Source organism: Plecotus auritus (genome assembly GCF_963455305.1).
Source record: "Plecotus auritus genome assembly, chromosome: 3".
Lineage (NCBI taxonomy): Eukaryota > Metazoa > Chordata > Mammalia > Chiroptera > Vespertilionidae > Plecotus > Plecotus auritus.
Window position 1 is genome coordinate 212,100,513 of NC_137772.1, and position 19,068 is coordinate 212,119,580.

Here is a 19,068-nt window from a genome sequence, read left to right on the forward strand (position 1 = left end):
TAAAACCAAGAATGCTCAATTTCTCCCTGGAACCAATAAAATTTTTACTTCACCAATCAAATTTATATGTCCAATTACAAGTAGATAAAAAGAAAGACAGTAAAAACATCTTTTACAATGCTTAAAATAAATCTTTATTTCCTTCAATGTGAATTTTTTTTAATGTGTTGTGAATTCATTCATCAAATATAACCATTTAGGACTGTTTTTACTACCTCTACTAGTATGGACAGATAAATTTACAGGCATTATTTTAAATGTACAGTCTACTTCAGTTAGCATAATTTTATGTAGGGAGTTACAGCATTTGAACTTACTTATGGCGTAGTTCATGGGACAAGCTTCTGACTCTGAAGTCTCACTTTGAGCCCGGCTCCCAGCTTACTAGCAGTTGGGCAAGCCAAGCTATCAACCCAAGACTCGACACGTCCATAAAACGAAAACATTACATTACAACCTGTCCTTTCTACTAGTACATCACAGGGTTCTTGTAAAAATTGGCTAGGTATCAATATACATTGAATTTTTTCAACTATAAAATAACAATTACAGAGATACATCAGTAATTATTTCAACTTCATGCCTATAACCAAAAGCTTTTAAATGAAACAGTTTAAATAAAGTGGTTACTGAGCAAATGAAAACTATATTACTCACACTATGTTCCTAGACTACTCTATTGAGTCAAATTTTTGGAAAAATTTAATTTTAGAGGAAAAAAATCTGAGCTAAGGTATTTATTAGTGTTTATACAATCTGCAACCACATTCAAAAATAGGGTTTTTTCCCTCAATAAGAGTGCATTCTTTAATAGGACTGTATTTGAATAAGAATTCCACACAAATAGAATATATACCTTAATAATACAAGAAAGCAAGGAAGGAATATTTTACATCATACAGACCAGTCTGTTGGTTCAATCACGATGAGCTATCCTTCCAACCAAATATTTTTTATATTTATTACAAATGTGTAGTCAGTTCAGTATATGCCAACAATCATACACAGCTCTAACATTTAGTAGTGTGAAGCACACTTAACTATTTCCAAAGGGACATGGGATGTGGTCTTCATTTCAGAAGAGCAGAAGTGACTGGATTATTGTCTGCTCTTTAATGCTTCAACTAACCTGTAAAGAGAAAATGAATGGTTTCATAAATTTAACTTAAACATTCAGGTACAGAGTATGATCATTTATAAACTTTATACTGGAGATGGGTTCCAAAGCACTTTAAAATATATTTTTATTGACTTCAGAGAGGAAGGGAGAGGGAAAGATAGAAACATCAATGATAAGAGAGAATCATTGACTGGCTGCCTCCTGCATGCCCCCTACTGGGGATAGGGCCCACAACCCGGGCATGTGCCCTTGACTGGAATCAAACTGGGTCCGCAGGCCAACACTCTATCCACTGAGACAAACCAGCTAGGGCTCCAAAACACTTTAAATGATAAAGGTTAAGATAGTTATATTAGAAAAATGAAGTTATGGTCTTGATTTCGAAGAAGGTCTTTTAGCTTTCATTTTGTCTATGCTTTGAATGAATAATCAAAAAACCTACTTCCCAGGCTGCTACTTCTACAGCAGGCTAGAGTGGATAATTCAGAGGTGACAACTAGTCTCAGTCCTCAAGGAGCTAATAATCTAATGAGATATACAAATCAATTATGAGACGATGCAACAAGTACTGTATCACTGATCTGTGACAAGGACATTGGTGTGTGTGTGGTAAGGCAGTGGGCATGGAGATATGTCAGGAAAGACTCTTGAAAAGAGGAAAGCCTTAACCAAGGTCCCAAAGGGTAAGAAATTGGAGGCTAAAATAAGGCAGGAAAAAGATAGAAAAATGGCAGAAAGCTGGTTTTCTAACTGTAATCAGATAGGTATGGTTGAAATAAAAGCTAAAGCACATTAAGGCAAGTGGAAGATAAGGCTGGAGGAACTCAATACAAGCCACTAAGTAATATGAATTTCATCCTTAAGACATAAGGGAAATTACATGTGTACACAACTGCATACACACACATGCACAGATGGCTTCTAGAAACATGATGCTTACCATTCCATTGCCTCATCAAGGCCAGTGCCTTTGGTTGCTGAAGTTTTGAATATTTGCCATTTTCGGTCCTTCAAGGCAGGTAACCCAAGTGAATTTGCCATCTCTGAGGGAGTCATAGCCTGTTCCATGTCTTGCTTATTTGCAAATACCACCAAAATGGCTTTTCTCAGCTCTTCTTCCTAAATAAATCAGAAGATATTTAATTTCCTTTCATCAATGTGCTCCCTTCAGTTTAGGAAGACATGCTCCAAATACAATATTTTAAAAGTATATTTCCTAATTATTAAGGTACAATGTTCATTATAAATTATTTGAAATTATACAGAAGTACAAAGAAAAGAAGCTTTACCCCAATCCTACCTCACAAACATGGTCACTATTAACATTTTGAGTATTTTCTACAGCTTTGTAATTCAGATATTTATGGTTTATTTAGTAAATAAATTTCTGTATTTAAAATTGAATTTACAGTTACATGCCCTGCTTTAAAACTAAACATTAAATCATGATTTTCCAATCAAAATTTTCTCACAAAAAAAGGTTAAATATACTCTACACTATAATTACATGCACCATAAACTATATGACTGTTTTCCAGTATTAAACTCTTTTTAGATTCTTTTTACTTACCTATTAGAAAAAGCCAAGTAACAGTCATTATATAGAAATCTTTGTATAAATCTCTATTTCCTTAACATAATTCTTTAAATATGAAAACTTTTTCTGATTCTTGTTACATATATTAATAAACTGCCTTCCAAAAAGTTCTAACAACCTCAATTCCACCAACAGTATATATGATAGTGCCTATTTTCAATGCAGCCTTGGTAGAACTAGAAATTATATACTTTTCCAGACATAGCATCCTATCATATGATTACTAGAGGCCTGATGCATGAAAATTCATGCAAGAGTAGGCCTTTCTTCCCCCGGCTGCCGGCACTGGCTACCCTCCGGCACCCGGGACCCGAGCTGCTTCCCTCTGGCCACCGCCGCCAGGTACCTGGGACCCGGGTTGCTTCCCTCTGGCTGCCGCCACCAGGCACCCGGGCTTCGCTCCAGCCCCAGCTTCACTCAGAAGGATGTCCAGATTGACACCCGGAAGGACATTTGGTCTAATTAGCATATTACCCTTTTATTATTATAGATTAAGGTATTAAAAATGTATTATTAGCAATATATTTTTCTCTTGTGAATTGTAGTTTATGCCTTTTGCTCACCTATATAATGTGTGGCAGATATTGGTATTATTAAAAAAACTATTCCTTGCCCTGGTTGGTTTGGCTCAGTGGATAAAGCATCAGCCTATGGACAGAAGGGTCCCAGGATTCAATGCCGGTCCGGGGCACGTGACCGGGTTTCAGGCTCAATCCCCAGTAGGGGGCAAGCAGGAGGCAGCCGATCGATGATTCTCTCTCATCAATGATGTTTCAATCTCTCCCTCTCCCTTCTTCTCTGAAATCAATATAAATATATTTAAATAAATAAATAAATACAATAATCCTTAGTCATTGATTGTAAAACAGTGTCTCTGCTTCCGTTTTACCTTAATTTATATTGTCTGGCATATGAGCTTTGGGGGATTTTTAGTATGTATTAATAGAATTAAATCTATCTTTTCTTTTGTAATTCCTTCCAATCCTTTGATTTAGAAAAAACTTTTCTATCCAGAAATTTTAAACATACCTTATATTCTTATAGTTAAAATCATCCACGATTTAATGTTTAGTTCATTTTTTAAAGCAGGTATAGAACTATGTGTAAATGTGACTTTAAATGTATATATTTACTAAATAAGCTGAATTACAAAGCAGTAGAAAATACCCATTTTTCTACATTTAATTCTTTACTCCATTTAGAATTTATTTTTGTGTATGAAAAAGGTAAAACAATTTTATCAATAAGTTTTGATATAGTAGTCCTGACTCATACTTTACCTGTGTTTTATATCACATAATAAATATTTATTGATTAAATCAATTTAAAAAAGTCAAGAATTATCATTCAAAGAAAGTTACAAGGCTGGATTTTTTTTTTTTTTTTTTGAGGGGGGATGTCCTTACAACCATCTACCCAACAATATTTCTGGAGTAGGAAGTAATATGCATAAAAGAAAATTATAATAAAGGCATGGAGGGTGGGAGAAATCCCTGCTCTCCTTTTAATTATTCCTGCATGTAATAATAAATAATGGAAACAGCAAGCAAATGTAAATGTTTTCCCCACATTTTAGTAAGATTTTCTTACCTCCAACATGGCAACTAACTCTGATTTGGAAATGCCAATTCGGTCTCGGTCACAACTGTCTACTACATAAATGACGGCATCTGTGTTTGAATAATAACATCTCCAGTATGGCCTAAAGAAAATTCAGAAAGGGAGAATATATTATTATTTGAAAAAAGATTAAACTGATATGTTAATTTACATGCTAGGACTTGGCAAGGCAGGTGGTAGTTACCTGCCAATTTGGTCCCATCCATGTTAGAATCACTACCATAATGATGCAGTGTTTTCCAATTGATATATATATCATATCCCTCAGACATGAAGATGGAAAGAATGTTAATAAACATGAACTTACAGAAGTTCAAACTTTAGGCTGAGAAAAATGTATTTATAACCTATAACACTAAAAAGTTGTACAGAGACCTGATCATTATCCTATATAATAAAAGGCTAATATGCAAATTGTCCCTACAGGCAAGAGTCCAACCATTCAGGTGTTAGACGTGCACTGACCACCAGGGGGTGGCACGAAACATGGTGGGCATCGATGATGGGGCAGGCAGCTGCCAGGGACCCTACCCGTGCACAATTTCCGTGCACTGGGCCTCTAGTATCTTATAAATCTTTAACTAGGAATTAAGAGGAATGGGTTCCTAAAAAAATTTTTTTAATAACTTTATATAATAGGCATTAAATTGATCACTGAAGACACAAAGGAGTCAAATGCATAACGTCAGAAACAGAATCAAACGTGATTTAAGAAATAAAACATGTTAAAAGGAAGCTGGACATTTGGGGAATGCACTACTAATCTTCTAAGGTGGGACCATAGTGAGCAACCACTGACAGCCACCACACATTTACAGTTGCCATGTCAAGCACAGAATGCTGGGCAAGAGACCCGAGTTCCCCTAGGCATCTATGTTCACATTAGCCCCAAGTAGTGGGCCTGAAAGGCATTTTTATGAAATCTAAAATAGTCTGTCTCAGAGAGGAAGGGGCTGGCAAGAACTAAATGGAGGACTCTTTAGTAAAAACATTAAATCTTGAGAGTCTCATAAAAACATTTTTCATTTAAGTGATATCTGAAGAACTGGTTTCCTTAGATTTAATTCAATGGAGAGAACAGGCAGGTTTACCTCATTTTAAACTAGGTAGCTACTCAATCAGAAAAGATGCAATACTGCCATTTGTGACGACATGGATGGACCTTGAGAATATTATCCTAAGCAAAATAAGTCAGTCAGGAAAAGCTAAGAACTACATGATTTCACTCATGTGTGGAATATAAAACTGCAACTCACAGACAAAACAACATATACTGGTTACCAGAGGGGAATGGGGGTGGGGGAAATTAACCATTTGCCTGCCATAAGCATCTATAGACCAACTTTAAAATCATTTTTTGTGAGAATTTTCAACTGAAAATATTCAAGAACACCTGAATTGTAATATATTTATTTTTATAATATTCATTGCAAACTGATTTTTTAAATTAAATTCAAAATATCATGGCATGTGGGAATGGTTTCTGTTTTGGACATGTGGCAGTTAACTAGTTAAAGGATAAAGGGGGCCAAATACATAGTGATGGAAGATGATCTGACTTGGGCAGAGAGTGCAATATACAGATCATGTATACAGAAATGTACACTTGAAACCTATATAATCTTATTAGCCAACTAGAGGTCCGGTGCACGACATTCATGCACTGGGGGAGAAGGAGTCCCTCTGCCCGGCCTGCGCCCTCTTGCAGTCTGGGACCCCTCAGGGGTGTCTACAGAGGGGTCCTTAGCGCTGCCACGGAGGCGGGAGAGGCTTGCCAGCTGTGAGCCCAGCTTCTGGCTGAGGTACGCTCCCCGTGTGGGAGTGCACTGACCACCAAGGGGCAGCTCCTGTGTTGAGCATCTGCCCCCAGTGGTCAGTGTGCATTATAGGGACCATTCAGTCTATCTGAATATTAGGGTTTTATTATATAGGATTATATAGGATGCACCCCAATAAATTTAATTAAAAAAATAAAAATCATTTTTTCAAAAAAAAAGACAACCACTAGGTGCCTTCCATTTAAATTACAAAAGAAGATATATTTTGGGTTACTGCTGTTAACCCTACAAGAGCCGATGTTAAATACCACAAAATAATCTGATCTTTGCACCATACCTGATACTGGTCTGTCCTCCTAAATCCCAGACTTGAAATTTAAGGTTCTTGTATGTTACCGTCTCAACATTAAATCCAATGGCTGGAAGATAAATCAGTAGTTTATGCAGACACTAATGCATTCTACCTTCGAAGTACCCAACCTAATTGAGTTTTTGCAACAAATGATAACTGTTGAATTACATTATTGGTTGAGATATTCCATTAAAGACAAGTCAGTATGCTGTGCTACACACATACACACACACAATTAACAAAATCAGCACCACCTTCAGATTATATAAGAATCCTCAGTCTCCTCTGCAAATACGTAATTTTCAGCTCAATAGAAATTCTATTATGTTAAACTCCTCTCATAATACAATACTAACATACAAAAGTGTTCAGAAAGTTATATTTAAAAGGACAGTTGCAGATGTATTCTAAAAATCTGAATTTTAGTAAGTAGCAAATAAAGAGAACAAAATCAAGAAAGCCCAGATTCTAAACTTCAGTGGGTAAGGACACAGCAATAGCTGTTATTGCTTTATGGAAGTTGGGTTCTCCAATGCTGGCAATTTCACAGACTCTCTGGAGACTTCCTCAAGCACTCGTTTGTAATAAGGTCACAGCTGGATGACCAAAAGGGAGATGTCCCATCCCTTTTCTCTGCCATCCTCTTTGGTGGACCCCTGACATCACACAGATAAGGCAGGATACCACTATTAAAGTGCAAAGGATGCTAAAGAAAATTAGGAGTTATATATACAAAGTTTACTATGATTTTACAAGCTTAAAAAAAAAAGCACAGTAAAAACTGACAGCTGTAGCTGAACAATTTTTATTTTAGACTTAGTTTATATTGGTAAATGATTCATATGTGTATATAGCAAGTATGCTTATTAACTAAAATATAACTATCCTATATAATAAAAGGGTAACATGAAAATTGATCCTAACAGCAGAACCACCAGCCACTATGATGCGCACTGACCACCAGGGGGCAGACGCTCAATGCAGGAGCTTCCCCCTGGTGGTCAGTGCACTCCCACAGGGGGAGCTCCCCTCAGCCACAAGCCAGGCTGATGGCTGCTAGCGCAGCTGCAGTGGTGGGAGCCTCTCACGCCTCCTAGGCAGTGCTAAGGATGTCCCCCGAGGGCTCCAGGGCTGCCAGCGGGATGTCTGACTGCCAGCTTTAGGCCCAATCCCCTGGGGAGCAGGCCTAAGCTGGCAGGTGGACATCCCCTGAGGGGTCCCAGACTGTGAGAGGGCACAGGCTGGGCTGAGGGACACCCCCTGCCCCGCCGAGTGCACGAATTTTTGTGCACCGGGCCTCTAGTATATTATAAGCAGCCAGAGCAAAAAACTAAAAAGTAAGTTCATAATGTCTCCCTTAGACTTAGATAGGAGTGTAATCACCATCTTCACCAAGATTAGGAACACAGTTTCTATGCAAAGAACAAGAGTGTGGTGTAGCCCTAACCGGTTTGGCTCAGTGAATAGAGCGTCGGCCTGCGGACTCAAGGGTCCCAGGTTCGATTCCGGTCAAGGGCATGTACCTTGGTTGCGGGTACATCCCCAGTAGGGGGTGTGCAGGAGGCAGCTGATCGATGTTTCTCTCTCATCGATGTTTCTAACTCTCTATCCATCTCCCTTCCTCTCTGTAAAAAAATCAATAAAATATATTTTTTTAAAAAAAGAGTGTGGTGTAAATCATCATTCACTGAAATGCAATCAACTGGGTTATGTGCACTGCAGGGATGACAACCAAGACAGATACAGCAGTTGTAGGCAATTTTGAGAATCAAAAACAAGGGAACTGAAATTTATTGAAGGTGGCAAAAAGAAAAAAAATGTCAGTTTTAAAAGTTCTTTCATAAAAGCTAGCCTTCTTTTTGTAATTTTAAATTCAAATAGTACTAAAAAGAAATACCTTGAATGACTGAGTAACTTTAGAGGCATAATTTAAATACTCTCAAACAGCCGAGCCAGTGGGGCTCAGTGGTTGAGCGTTGACCCATGAACCACGAGGTCATGGTTCGATCCCCAGTAGGGCACATGTAGGAGGCAGCCAACCAATGATTCTCTCTCATCACTGATGTTTCTGTCTCTCTCCCTCTCCCTTCCTCTCTGAAATCAACAAAAATACATGTACACATATATTTTTTAGAAGTGTTAACAATATGCACATACTAGAAGTTTACAATATCCTTATCAATTACTTTATTATATTAATTATTAATTAAAAATAAAATTATGTTAGATAGAAAAGAGAAAGCTCTTATAATTTATCATACTAACACTTACTAGGAATAGTAGTAACAACCTCTCCAACCTGTAATCTGTACAAAATTGTAGTTTTTCCTGCTCCATCTAATCCCAAAATTAAAATCCTCATTTCCCGGGTTCCAAATAGACTCGAAAATATACTTGAGAAAAAGCCACCTAAAAAAATAATAAAAGCAAAAAATGTATTAAGTATCATTTTTTGAACTGGTCCACAAAACATTTACTCTTGCCCCTTGAAAGCTACATCAAATTTAGTATTATTTTCCTGGTTTCATAGATGTGTATTTTTGCCCCCATTGAAATATGTTATTCAACACAAAACAAGTAAACTATTGTTTGTTATCATGTTCTAGATAATGTATCAGACAAGCACAGAAGATGCACTAAAAATAAGAGATATATGACCACCACCCTCATGGAGTTCACTTTCTATTAAAGAGAATATGAGCACCTTAGCATGATCTCCCCTCTACCCCTAAAACCAAAGGGCAAATCTGAATGACAGGGAGACAATGAGATCCTTGCCTAGGAAACACAATTATCATTGCTGTACAGCAGCAGTATCATCATAATAACACCTTTAACGGATGAGACTTCTATTAACCAAAAAAAAAGTGAGACACAGAAGCCCAAAATAAAAACTATTCTTGATAGAAAACTCATTGAAAAAAATAATGCTAACATTCAATGCATCATGCAATATTTCCAGAAAACTTCCTATACGCAATGTACAGTGTAATAGAAAAGCACTTGTAAACAGAGAGTAGAACTGTGGTTACTGGATGTGGAGGAATCGGAAAAAGGAAGAGATGTACAAATCTTGGTCAAAAGATGAATGGTTTTGAGACCTAATGTACAGCATGGTGATGAAGGTTAATAACAATGTAGTATACACTTGAAATTTGCTATGCAAGATCTCCAGAGGTTCTTGCCACACACACACACACACACACACACACACAATTATGTGAAGTGATGGATGTGTTAGACTGTTATTTCACAGGTATGCTTATATCAAAATATCATGTTGTACATCGAAATACATACAATTTTTATTTATCAATCATCAGTCAGTAAAGCTGTGGGGGTAATTAACATTAAAAAAATCCTTCTAGAAATGGATTGTGTTTAAGTAAAATAACCCTAAAAGTAAGGAAGGTGGAAATTTAGAGTATTTATGATTCTTTTATCAACAAATAAAGCTTTAAAATATTTTTTTTTATTATTATTACCAAAAAGAAAAGCACTTTGGTTTGACTCTTTCCCACCGAAAGCCATAATATTGAAAGGAAGTTACATTAAACAGTATTTTAAAAGTTGACGACAGAAGTGATGCCATTCAACAGTACATGGCTATTTGACAAAGAAATGGCACAGTTAAGAGCTGCGAGTCTGGGAAAATGAACACATGGGCTAGAGAACCTTGGGAAAGTGTTAATAGAAGGGGTGGGACTTGACAAAGTTCTTTCTACCTTTTACAAACACACACACACACACACACACACACACACACACACACACACACTCACTCACTTGTTTTTTAAAGGCGGAAGAGCAAACCTGAAGGCGGTTATGGAAAAAAGACAGAAAAGTGCTTGCGATGTTCCAGAGTAGGAAGTAAAATCCCTAGGAAATCGGGGAGGGATTTAAATAAGTCAAGGACTTTCCATCTCCATTACAGAGCTGTAAACAAGTGAAAGAATCTGTAATTTCCTTCTGGACTCTAGCGAGGAAGGAGGCTTTATTTTACCTGCTGCTTGTGATGGCACTCCAAAATCTGAGATTAAATGTCGTTCACTAATCAGTAAGACCCCCCCCCCCCCAATTCGTTCCCCCACTTGATTCTCTACAAGAAACGCTACAGAGCAGCAGACAAACCGCGAGGAGGCCATGGAACAAAATTACGAGCCACACCTCCCTTTGGATTCTTTAAAACGGACGCGGTCCCAGCGACCAGCGAGGGAGAACAAGCTTCCACTATGGGGTCAGACCTCACTTTGTCCAAGAATCCTCAGCGAACTGGGACAGACACTCTGCCGAGCTCTGCAAGACCAACTCAGCCCAGCAAGTCCAACTGGGTCTGAGGAGGTGAGGGGAAGTCCATGGTCGGGGGAGAGGCCTCGGGCGGCTCCCAGGGCTCAGTGCCCGGGGCTCCGCGCAGCCCAGACCCCGACCCCGCTCTGGGGACCGGGAAAGGGGTAGGGGCGGCCGCTCCAGGCAGGTCCACCTCCACAGGTGAGTGAGGTCCCAGCGTCCCGCCCCGTGAAAAGCCGGCTACTCAGGGTGCCCAGGCCGGCCCCTCTCCTCCGCCCGTCCCCAGCCCGCGGCCGCAGCCCCTCCTCAGACCCCTCACCCATGATGAAGCGCCTGTCCGCCTTCGTCGATCGTCAGAGACAGGCCCCAGCCTCGGCAGCGACTCTATTGGATCCCCGGTGCCGCCACCTCCGCTCGTCTTGGCCTCCGGGGGCTCGGAGGCGGTTTCCTTGGAAGCCTCTAGTCAGCCAGCAACTTCCACGTCGGCCACCCGGCGTGGGCGGGAGGGAGCGGCCGCCGCGACTGCGCGACGGAGGGCGGCCTGTGCGTCCGCGTCGTTGCTTTCGACGCAAGTTCGCAGGCGCGCTGGGTTATAAGCAGTGGGAAAGCCAGAAGGGAAAAAATAGTCGAGGACCCAGAGTCTCTCCTGCTTCTGTTTCCTTGGACGGAAAGGACTTCTGAAACACGGAACTTTGAATTTTCATTTTAAATTCTAACTCCAAATTGTGGCGAATCCGTTAACCGGGAACGGGAGTCGGGCTTCCTTAAGCAGCGCAACTGGACGCGCGCGCCGACTGTGGCGGCATCGCAAGAGCTGCTGGTCCTGAAGCGCCGGGCGGGGGCGACTCCACTGGGCCTAGGTGCTTTCTCCGATAAGGCAATAGGACTAGTAATAATAATAGGGGATCCCCTCTGCCACCCATGCGCCGCAGCCTTACACCTAAGCCGCCAACTGCAGGTCTTTGGCGTCGCCATGCCCTGCACGGTCAGCTTTAGAAGCCCTGCCCCCTTCCGTCCACCTGACTGCACACCTGGCCGCCCCTCCGTGATTGGCAGTATGGACGGGCCGTCCGGGTCCTGGGGGGTTGGGTTGGAGGCCTGTGCCCTGGAGGGGCATGGGTCAGGAGTAATGGAGATCTTGAAGGCAGCCACGCTTGGAGGATGGGGAGAAGGGATTCTCCTAAAAAAGGCTGAGCATGCGTCTTAAAATTTCGTAAAGATCCACGGAAAACTAAACCTGTCCCTAGCCCCTTCGCTCATCCTGCAGTTCTCCCTAGAAGTAATCATTGTTAACATTTTCTTGGGGTCTCTTACCAAATATAATATTTACATAATATGTATTTAGTTATCATAGAAATGTTCATCCATTAAACAAGTTTATGGACTGCCTGTGGTTTTTTTTATTTCAATTTTCAGATCTCTCCAGCTGCCTAGACATTGAACTAAATTTGCTGATTGCTCTCCACTCTCCCTCCTGCTCCCAAATCATAATTTCGCAGACATTTTTCTTGTAATGAAAAGTTTTGCAGTTTTTGTTTGTTGTTGTTTTGGATTTTTGTTGTTGTTGTTGTTGTTTGAGAAGGGGGGAGTTGAGCGACTCTTCACCTAAACACCTGGGCTTTTTTAAGGCTGTGCTTTGAAAGCATTGTGTTGTGCAACTTGTGGACCTCAGCATGCTATGATTCCACTGAGCTTTCTCACCTACTCTTCAGTCACCTCCAGTCCCTCTCCTTGCCAAGATTAGCTTCTACCTTTTGGCACATCTTGGCCACCAGTTCTTCAAACTTATATCCATTTCAGATTTATGTTTCCAGTGCAATGACGTAGTTCCCTGAAAATAGATTCCCCTTGAAGAACTAAAAGGAAAGATACTGCAAACTACATTCACATTGTATATTCTGAACCAAATAAGCAAGTGAGATATATGTGAGGATGCTGTGTAAACGGAAATGCTATATACATATTAAAAAGTGTTATTGCCCTGGCTAGTGTGGGTCACTTGGTTGAGTGTGGTCCTATGCACCAGAAGTTCTCAGGTTTGATTCCAGGGTCAGGACACATTCCCAGTAAGGGGAGTCGGGGAGGCAGTTGTTTGATGCTTCTCTCTCACATCAATGTTTCTCTCTCCCTCTCCCTTCCTCTTTCAAAAATCAGTAAGAACTATTTTTAAAGTGTTGTTAATATTACTAGATAGCATATCAGCCTTTCATAATGCATATTAAGCACCTAAATTACAAGTCAATATGGACGCAATAGTATGATAAAAAATAAAAACTCTTCAGGCAATTTGATGAAGAACTTTATTTTTCAAAATTTATCCATTTCATTCTTTGCTTTGTGAAGATCAAATCTAATTTCCTAGATGCATCAAAAACAAAACAAAATTTTTCATTCACTGAAAGCTTTGATCTAAAAACAAATCCCAAAATATTAAGATAGTGTTACCCTTTAAATTTTCCTAGAGTGGGTTTGAGACAAATAAATTTTTACTATTTACCATGTTTAAGGCCTTAATGCTATACCTATGAAATATTCTAAAACACTCTCTAAGGATTTCTAAATTTTAGAGGCACTTATTGACCCAAGGGTGTTTAAGACAGAAAATTAAAATGGTTTCAAAAAGTTCTGAGCCTTAGAGAAACGAAGCTGGTGGCATAGGTAAACACCTGAACTTGCCGCCTCGCACAACCACTTCAAAACTACAACTAAAAGACAAAATGGACATCATCCAGAACCACAGGAAGGCTGGCTGAGTGGAAATTCTACAACTAGAAGGAAAGAGAAAAGCACACTGAGACTCAGAGGAGCTGCGGAAGTAAAGTGCAGAGGTATGGAGGTGTGCGAATGGAAAGGGCTGGCAACTGAGTATGCGGTTGTCTTTCTCAATAGGGAGGGAGACACAAGCTCCTGACTGCTCTGAACTCCAGTTCTGGGTGAGACTGGGGACCCAGACTCATATGGGGAGAAACTGGACTGTCTGGCATCGGGCGGAACTCGAGGGTGGCTTTCTCTCAGAGGTACTTTCAGCTATTACCGTGGGACACTGAGACCAGTAGCCTCTTAGGGCAGGGCTGACGGGAAGCCATTGCTGTTTGCTCTGCCCTGAGACCCCGCCCCGCCCAAGCTGTGCGCAGAGGCTCTTGCATATGAATGGCTTGGTCCTTTCAAATCTAAAATTACCTAACAAACTGCAGCTGAGTCAGAGAGACCCAGAACATTCAAAAGAAGGCCCTAGGCCCCACAGCAGCTTGCATTGCTTCACAGCTGGGCCTCATTTGGGCACCTCTAAAACCCAAAGAAGAGGAACCTGCAGATCTCTCCGTAGCTCCTGCTGGGTGGCCTCAGGCAGAGGCTAAATTTGCACGTCCTTGGAGATCCAAGAGCCAGTGTACCCAGTGGCCAGAGTGGGACCATCCAGATTACAACTCCTCAGATCCATAAGGGACACACTCAGGGGGCAGACTCAGTGAGCACCAAAGCCCCACTGAAGCAAGTCTTGCCTCTTAAGGGTGTCTCCAGCACAGAAGTTCTCCCATCATAGACACAGCTGATCTTCACAGCCAGTTGGCCTGGAGGTCAATTCCTCCCAGTGATACCAACAACAATCAAGGCTTAACTGCAACAAGACTGTGCACACAGCCCACAAAGGGGTGCACCAAGAGTGTCCACCTCAGGTAACTGGGGAGGCTGAGCCATTGGGCCCTATGGGACACCCAGCACACAAAGCCACTCTATCAACACAGGGAAGTAACCAAAATGTGGAGACAAAGAAACAGGTCACAAATGAAAGAAATGGAGGATATAGAGTTCAAAACCACAGTTATAAGGTTTTTCAAGAATTTTCTAGAAATTTAGTGAAACCATTGAGGATATGAAAAAGGACCAACTAGAAATTAAGCATACACTGACTGAAATAAAGAATAATATACAGAGATCCAACAGCAGACTAGAGGATCGCAAGAATCAAGTCAAAGATTTGAAATACAAAGAAGTAAAAAACACTCAACCGGAAAGGCAAAAAAAGAAAAAAGAATCCAAAAATATGAAGATAGTGTAAGGAGCCTCTGGGACAACTTCAAGCATACCAACATCCGAATTATGGGGGTGCCAGAGAAGAGAGAGAGCAAGATATTGAAAACCTATTTCAAGAAATAATGACAGCCAAAACCGGTTTGGCTCAGTGGATAGAGCGTCAGCCTGCGGACTGAAAGGTCCCGGGTTCGATTCCGGTCAAGGGCATGTAACTTGGTTGCGGGCACATCCCCAGTAGGAGGTGTGCAAGAGGCAGCTGATCGATGTTTCTCTATCATCAATGTTTCTGACTATCTATCCTTCTTCCTTCCTCTCTGTAAAAAATCAATAAAATATATTAAAAAAAAGAAAAAAAAGAAATAATGACAGAAAACTTCCCCCACCTGGTGAAAGAAATAGATTTACAAGACCAGGAAGCGCAGAGAACCCCAAACAAAAGGAATCCAAAGAGGACCACACCAAGACACATCATAATTAAAATGCCAAGAGCAAAAGACAAAGAGAGAATCTTAAAAGCAGCAAGAGAAAAACAGTTACCTTCAAGGGAGCACCCATACGACTGTCAGCTGATTTCTCAACAGAAACTATGCAGGCCAGACGGGAGTGGCAAGAAATATTCAAAGTGATGAATAGCAAGAACCTACATCCAAGATTACTCTACCCAGCAAAGCTATCATTCAGAATTGAAGGTCAGATAAAGAGCTTCACAGATAAGACAAAGCTAAAGGAGTTCATCACCGCCAAATCAGTATTATATGAAATGCTGAAAGGTATTCTTTAATAAGAGGAAGAAGAAGAAAAAAGTAAAGATAAAAATTATGAACAACAAATACATATCTAACAACAAGTGAATCTAAAAATCAAGTGAATAAAAAATCTGATGAACAGAATAAACTGGTGAATATAATAGAATCAGGGGCATAGAAAGGGAGTGGACTGACAATCCTTGGGGGGAAAGGGGTGTGGTGGGTGCAGGAAGAGACTGGACAAAAATCATACACCTATGGGTGAGGACAGTGGGGGTAAGGGCATGGGGTGGGGTGGGAACCGAGTGGAGGGGAGGTATGGGGGGAAAAAAGGAAAAACTGTAATAATCTGAACAATAAAGATTTATTTAAAAAAAAAAGTTCTGAGCCCTAGCCGGTTTGGCTCAGTGGATAGAGCCTCAGCCTTCGGACGAAAGGGTCCCGAGTTCCATTCTGGTGAAGGGCATGTACCTCGGTTGCAGGTTCCTCCCTGGCCGGCCTTGGACCTATGCAGGAGGAAACCTATCGATGTGTTTCTCTCACATTGATGTTTCTCTCTGCCTTTCCCTCTCTCTTCCACTCTAAAATCACTGGAAAAATATCTTCAGGCGAGGATTTAAAAAAAAAAAGTGCTGAGACAAAATTATAAAAAATAAAGTCATAAACAGTCTAGAGAAATTTAACTAATCTTTGTTGGTGATTACATCCCACCTCCACCTTCTCTTCCCTTCTCTCAGTTTTCAGTTCCTAAGACTAAAGTAGTTCTTACTTTCACAGAAACATAATTTTCAATGTGTAAATGTCATGGTAGGATGGTGAAAAATAAGGTAACAAAACTGCCATTTTATGTATCTTTCTGAACTATCTAAAGACAACCATTATAATCTCTGTAGTAGGAAAGGTGCATATCTATAGGTGCATATCTAACATCATTTTTCAAAAAGTCATTTCTATTCATATTGATCTGGTATTACATCTCCTGCTTCCTAAAAACTAATACTTGAGGAAGCAAAATTTTAGCAGCATGGTAGAATTAAAGCTAAATATTTAGATTGTAAGTCTATGAAATTTCATTCTTCAGGCAAGCATGTAGAATTGACCTCATCTCTTTCTAGTCTTTGCTCAAATATCATCCTATTTAAAACTAGAGGCCCAGTGCACGAAATTCGCACATGGGGGGTGTGTCCCTCAGCCCAGCCAGCACCCGCTCCAATCTGGAACCCCTCAAGGGATGTCCGACTGCCCGTTTAGGCCCAATCCCAGTAGTATTGGGCCTAAACGAGCAGTTGGACATCCCTCTCACGATCCAGGACTGCTGTCTCCCAACTGCTCGCCTGCCTGCCTTCCTGATTGCCCCTAACTGCTTCTGCCTGCCAGCCTGATCACGCCCTAACCACTCCCCTGACAGCCTGATTGATGCCTAACTGCTCCCCTGCCAGCCTGATCGCCCCCAACTGCCCTCCCCTGCTGGCCTGATCACCCACAACTGCCTCCCTTGCAGGCCTGGTCCCTCCCAACTATCCTCCCCTGCTGGCCATCTTGTGGTGGCCATCTTGTGTCCACATGGGAGCAGGATCTTTGACCACATAGGGGCAGCCATCTTGTGTGTTGGAGTGATGATCAATTTGCATATTACTCTTTTATTAGATAGGATAGAGGCCTGGTACATAGGTGGGGGCCAGCTGGTTTGCCCTGAAGGGTGTCCTGGATCAGGGGTGAGGGTTCCCTTTGGGTGTGGGGTGGCCTGGGCGAGGGGCCTGTGGTGGTTTGCAGGCTGGCCACACCCCCTGGTGACCCAAGCAGAGGCCCTGGTATCTGGGGTTTATTTATCTTCTATAATTGAAACTTTGTAGCCTTGAGTGGAGGCCTGGGCTGGCCAGAGCGGGTGTGAAGTTTGGCTTCCTTTATTGCCGGGGAAATCCAAGCCTCCTGTTCACTCCGTGGCCGCAGCCATTTTTGTTGGGATTTATTTATCTACACTAATAAAAGAGAAAGATGCAAATTGACCGTACCTCCATGACGCCCACCAGCCAATCAGGAGTGAGTATGCAAATTAACCCAAGAAAGATGGCGGGTTAATTTCCATACGCAGGCACAGAGCAAAGAATGAAGTCTCCGCCCGAGCGAAGACTGAAGACTGAAGGCTCTGTTGTGGCCAGAGCCAAGCCTGAAGGCTGAAGGCTGGGCTCCGCTGCAGCCCGGGTCCCAGGTGCCAGAGGAAAACCGGTGCTGGCAGCCAGGGGAAGGAAGGCCTATTGCACGAATCTTTGTGTAGTGGGCCTCTAGTCTTCTATAATTGAAACTTTGTAGCCTTGAGCAGAGGCCTGGGCTGGCGAGGGTGTGCAGGAAACTTGGCTTCCTCCATTGCTGGGGAAACTTCCTGTTCGCTCTGTGGCTGCAGCCATCTTGGTTGGGTTAATTTGCATACTCGCTCCTGATTGGTCGGTGGGTGTGGCTTGTGGGTATAGCAGAGGTATGGTCAATTTGCATATTACTCTTTCATTAGATAGGATTGCAACCTACTTGCCTGGCCGGTGTGGCTCCGTGGTTGAGCATATACCCATGAACCAGAGATCACCATTTGATTTTAGGTCAGGGCACATGCCTGGGTTGCAGGTTCGATAACCAGTAGGGGGTGTGCAGGAGGCCGCTAATCAGTGATTCTCTCTCATTGATGTTTCTATCTCTAGCTGAAATCAATAAAAACTTCTAAAATTGTAACCTACTCAACATCCCCCTTATCCTGATTTTTAATACAATTTCCCACTAAACATATTATAATTTACTAATTTATTACACTTACTATTGTCTACTTCCTTTCACTAGAATAAACATCTATGAATGCAAGTATTTTTTGTTTATTTTGTTCTTATACTTGGGCACTAAACAAAAAATATTAAGAGAATTTTTTTGAATTATAAAATAAGTTCCTAAGCCCAATGTCATAAACATTAGTTAGTTTAAACATATAGCATACAATATTATTAAATTTGTTTTCTGAAATAGGCCTATTGGAACCGCTTGCCCTAATTTGATAGGAAAGGCCAACCTATACTTTTCAACAAAGTTGTCATATCAGAAGCGAAGCCACCAGGTGGTGCTATTGCTTTAAACTAGTTCTCAGTAGAATGCGATCAATTGGTCCAATTTAATAAAAGTTGAGTGGACAATTTAATCCTTTTCAAATTTTATGATTCAGTAATAATTTACTGAATTTTATTTTTCCATTACCATTTATCCCCTCTATGCCCTCTTGCACTCCTCCCCCCATAATTTACTGAATTTTAAAGTGTGTATGTTTGCCCTGACTGGTTTGGCTCAGTGGATAGAGCATCGGCCTGCGGACTGAAGGGTCCCGGGTTTGATTCCAGTTAAGGGCATGTACCTTGCTTGCAGGTGCATCCCCAGGAGGGGATGGGCAGGAGGCAGCTGATCAATGTTTCTCTCTCATTGATGTTTCTAACTCTCTATCCCTCTCCCTTCCTCTCTGTAAAAAAAAATCAATAAAATATATTTAAAAAATAATAAAGTGTGTA

At 41.2% G+C, this 19,068-nt stretch overlaps 1 protein-coding gene across 1 annotated transcript; it reads right to left on the minus strand.

Annotated features, from left to right (window-relative positions):
• Positions 1 to 110: 110 nt before the first annotated feature.
• ARL1 (ARF like GTPase 1) lies at positions 111 to 11,296 on the minus strand. The gene is made up of 6 exons (XM_080662722.1): positions 11,074 to 11,296; positions 8,739 to 8,876; positions 6,453 to 6,534; positions 4,308 to 4,419; positions 2,061 to 2,239; positions 111 to 1,129 (listed from the first exon to the last, which is right to left on the minus strand). Exons 1-6 carry the CDS (start codon positions 11,075 to 11,077, stop codon positions 1,099 to 1,101), a joined length of 546 nt encoding a protein of 181 aa, XP_080518848.1. The 5' UTR covers positions 11,078 to 11,296; the 3' UTR covers positions 111 to 1,098.
• Positions 11,297 to 19,068: the final 7,772 nt, after the last annotated feature.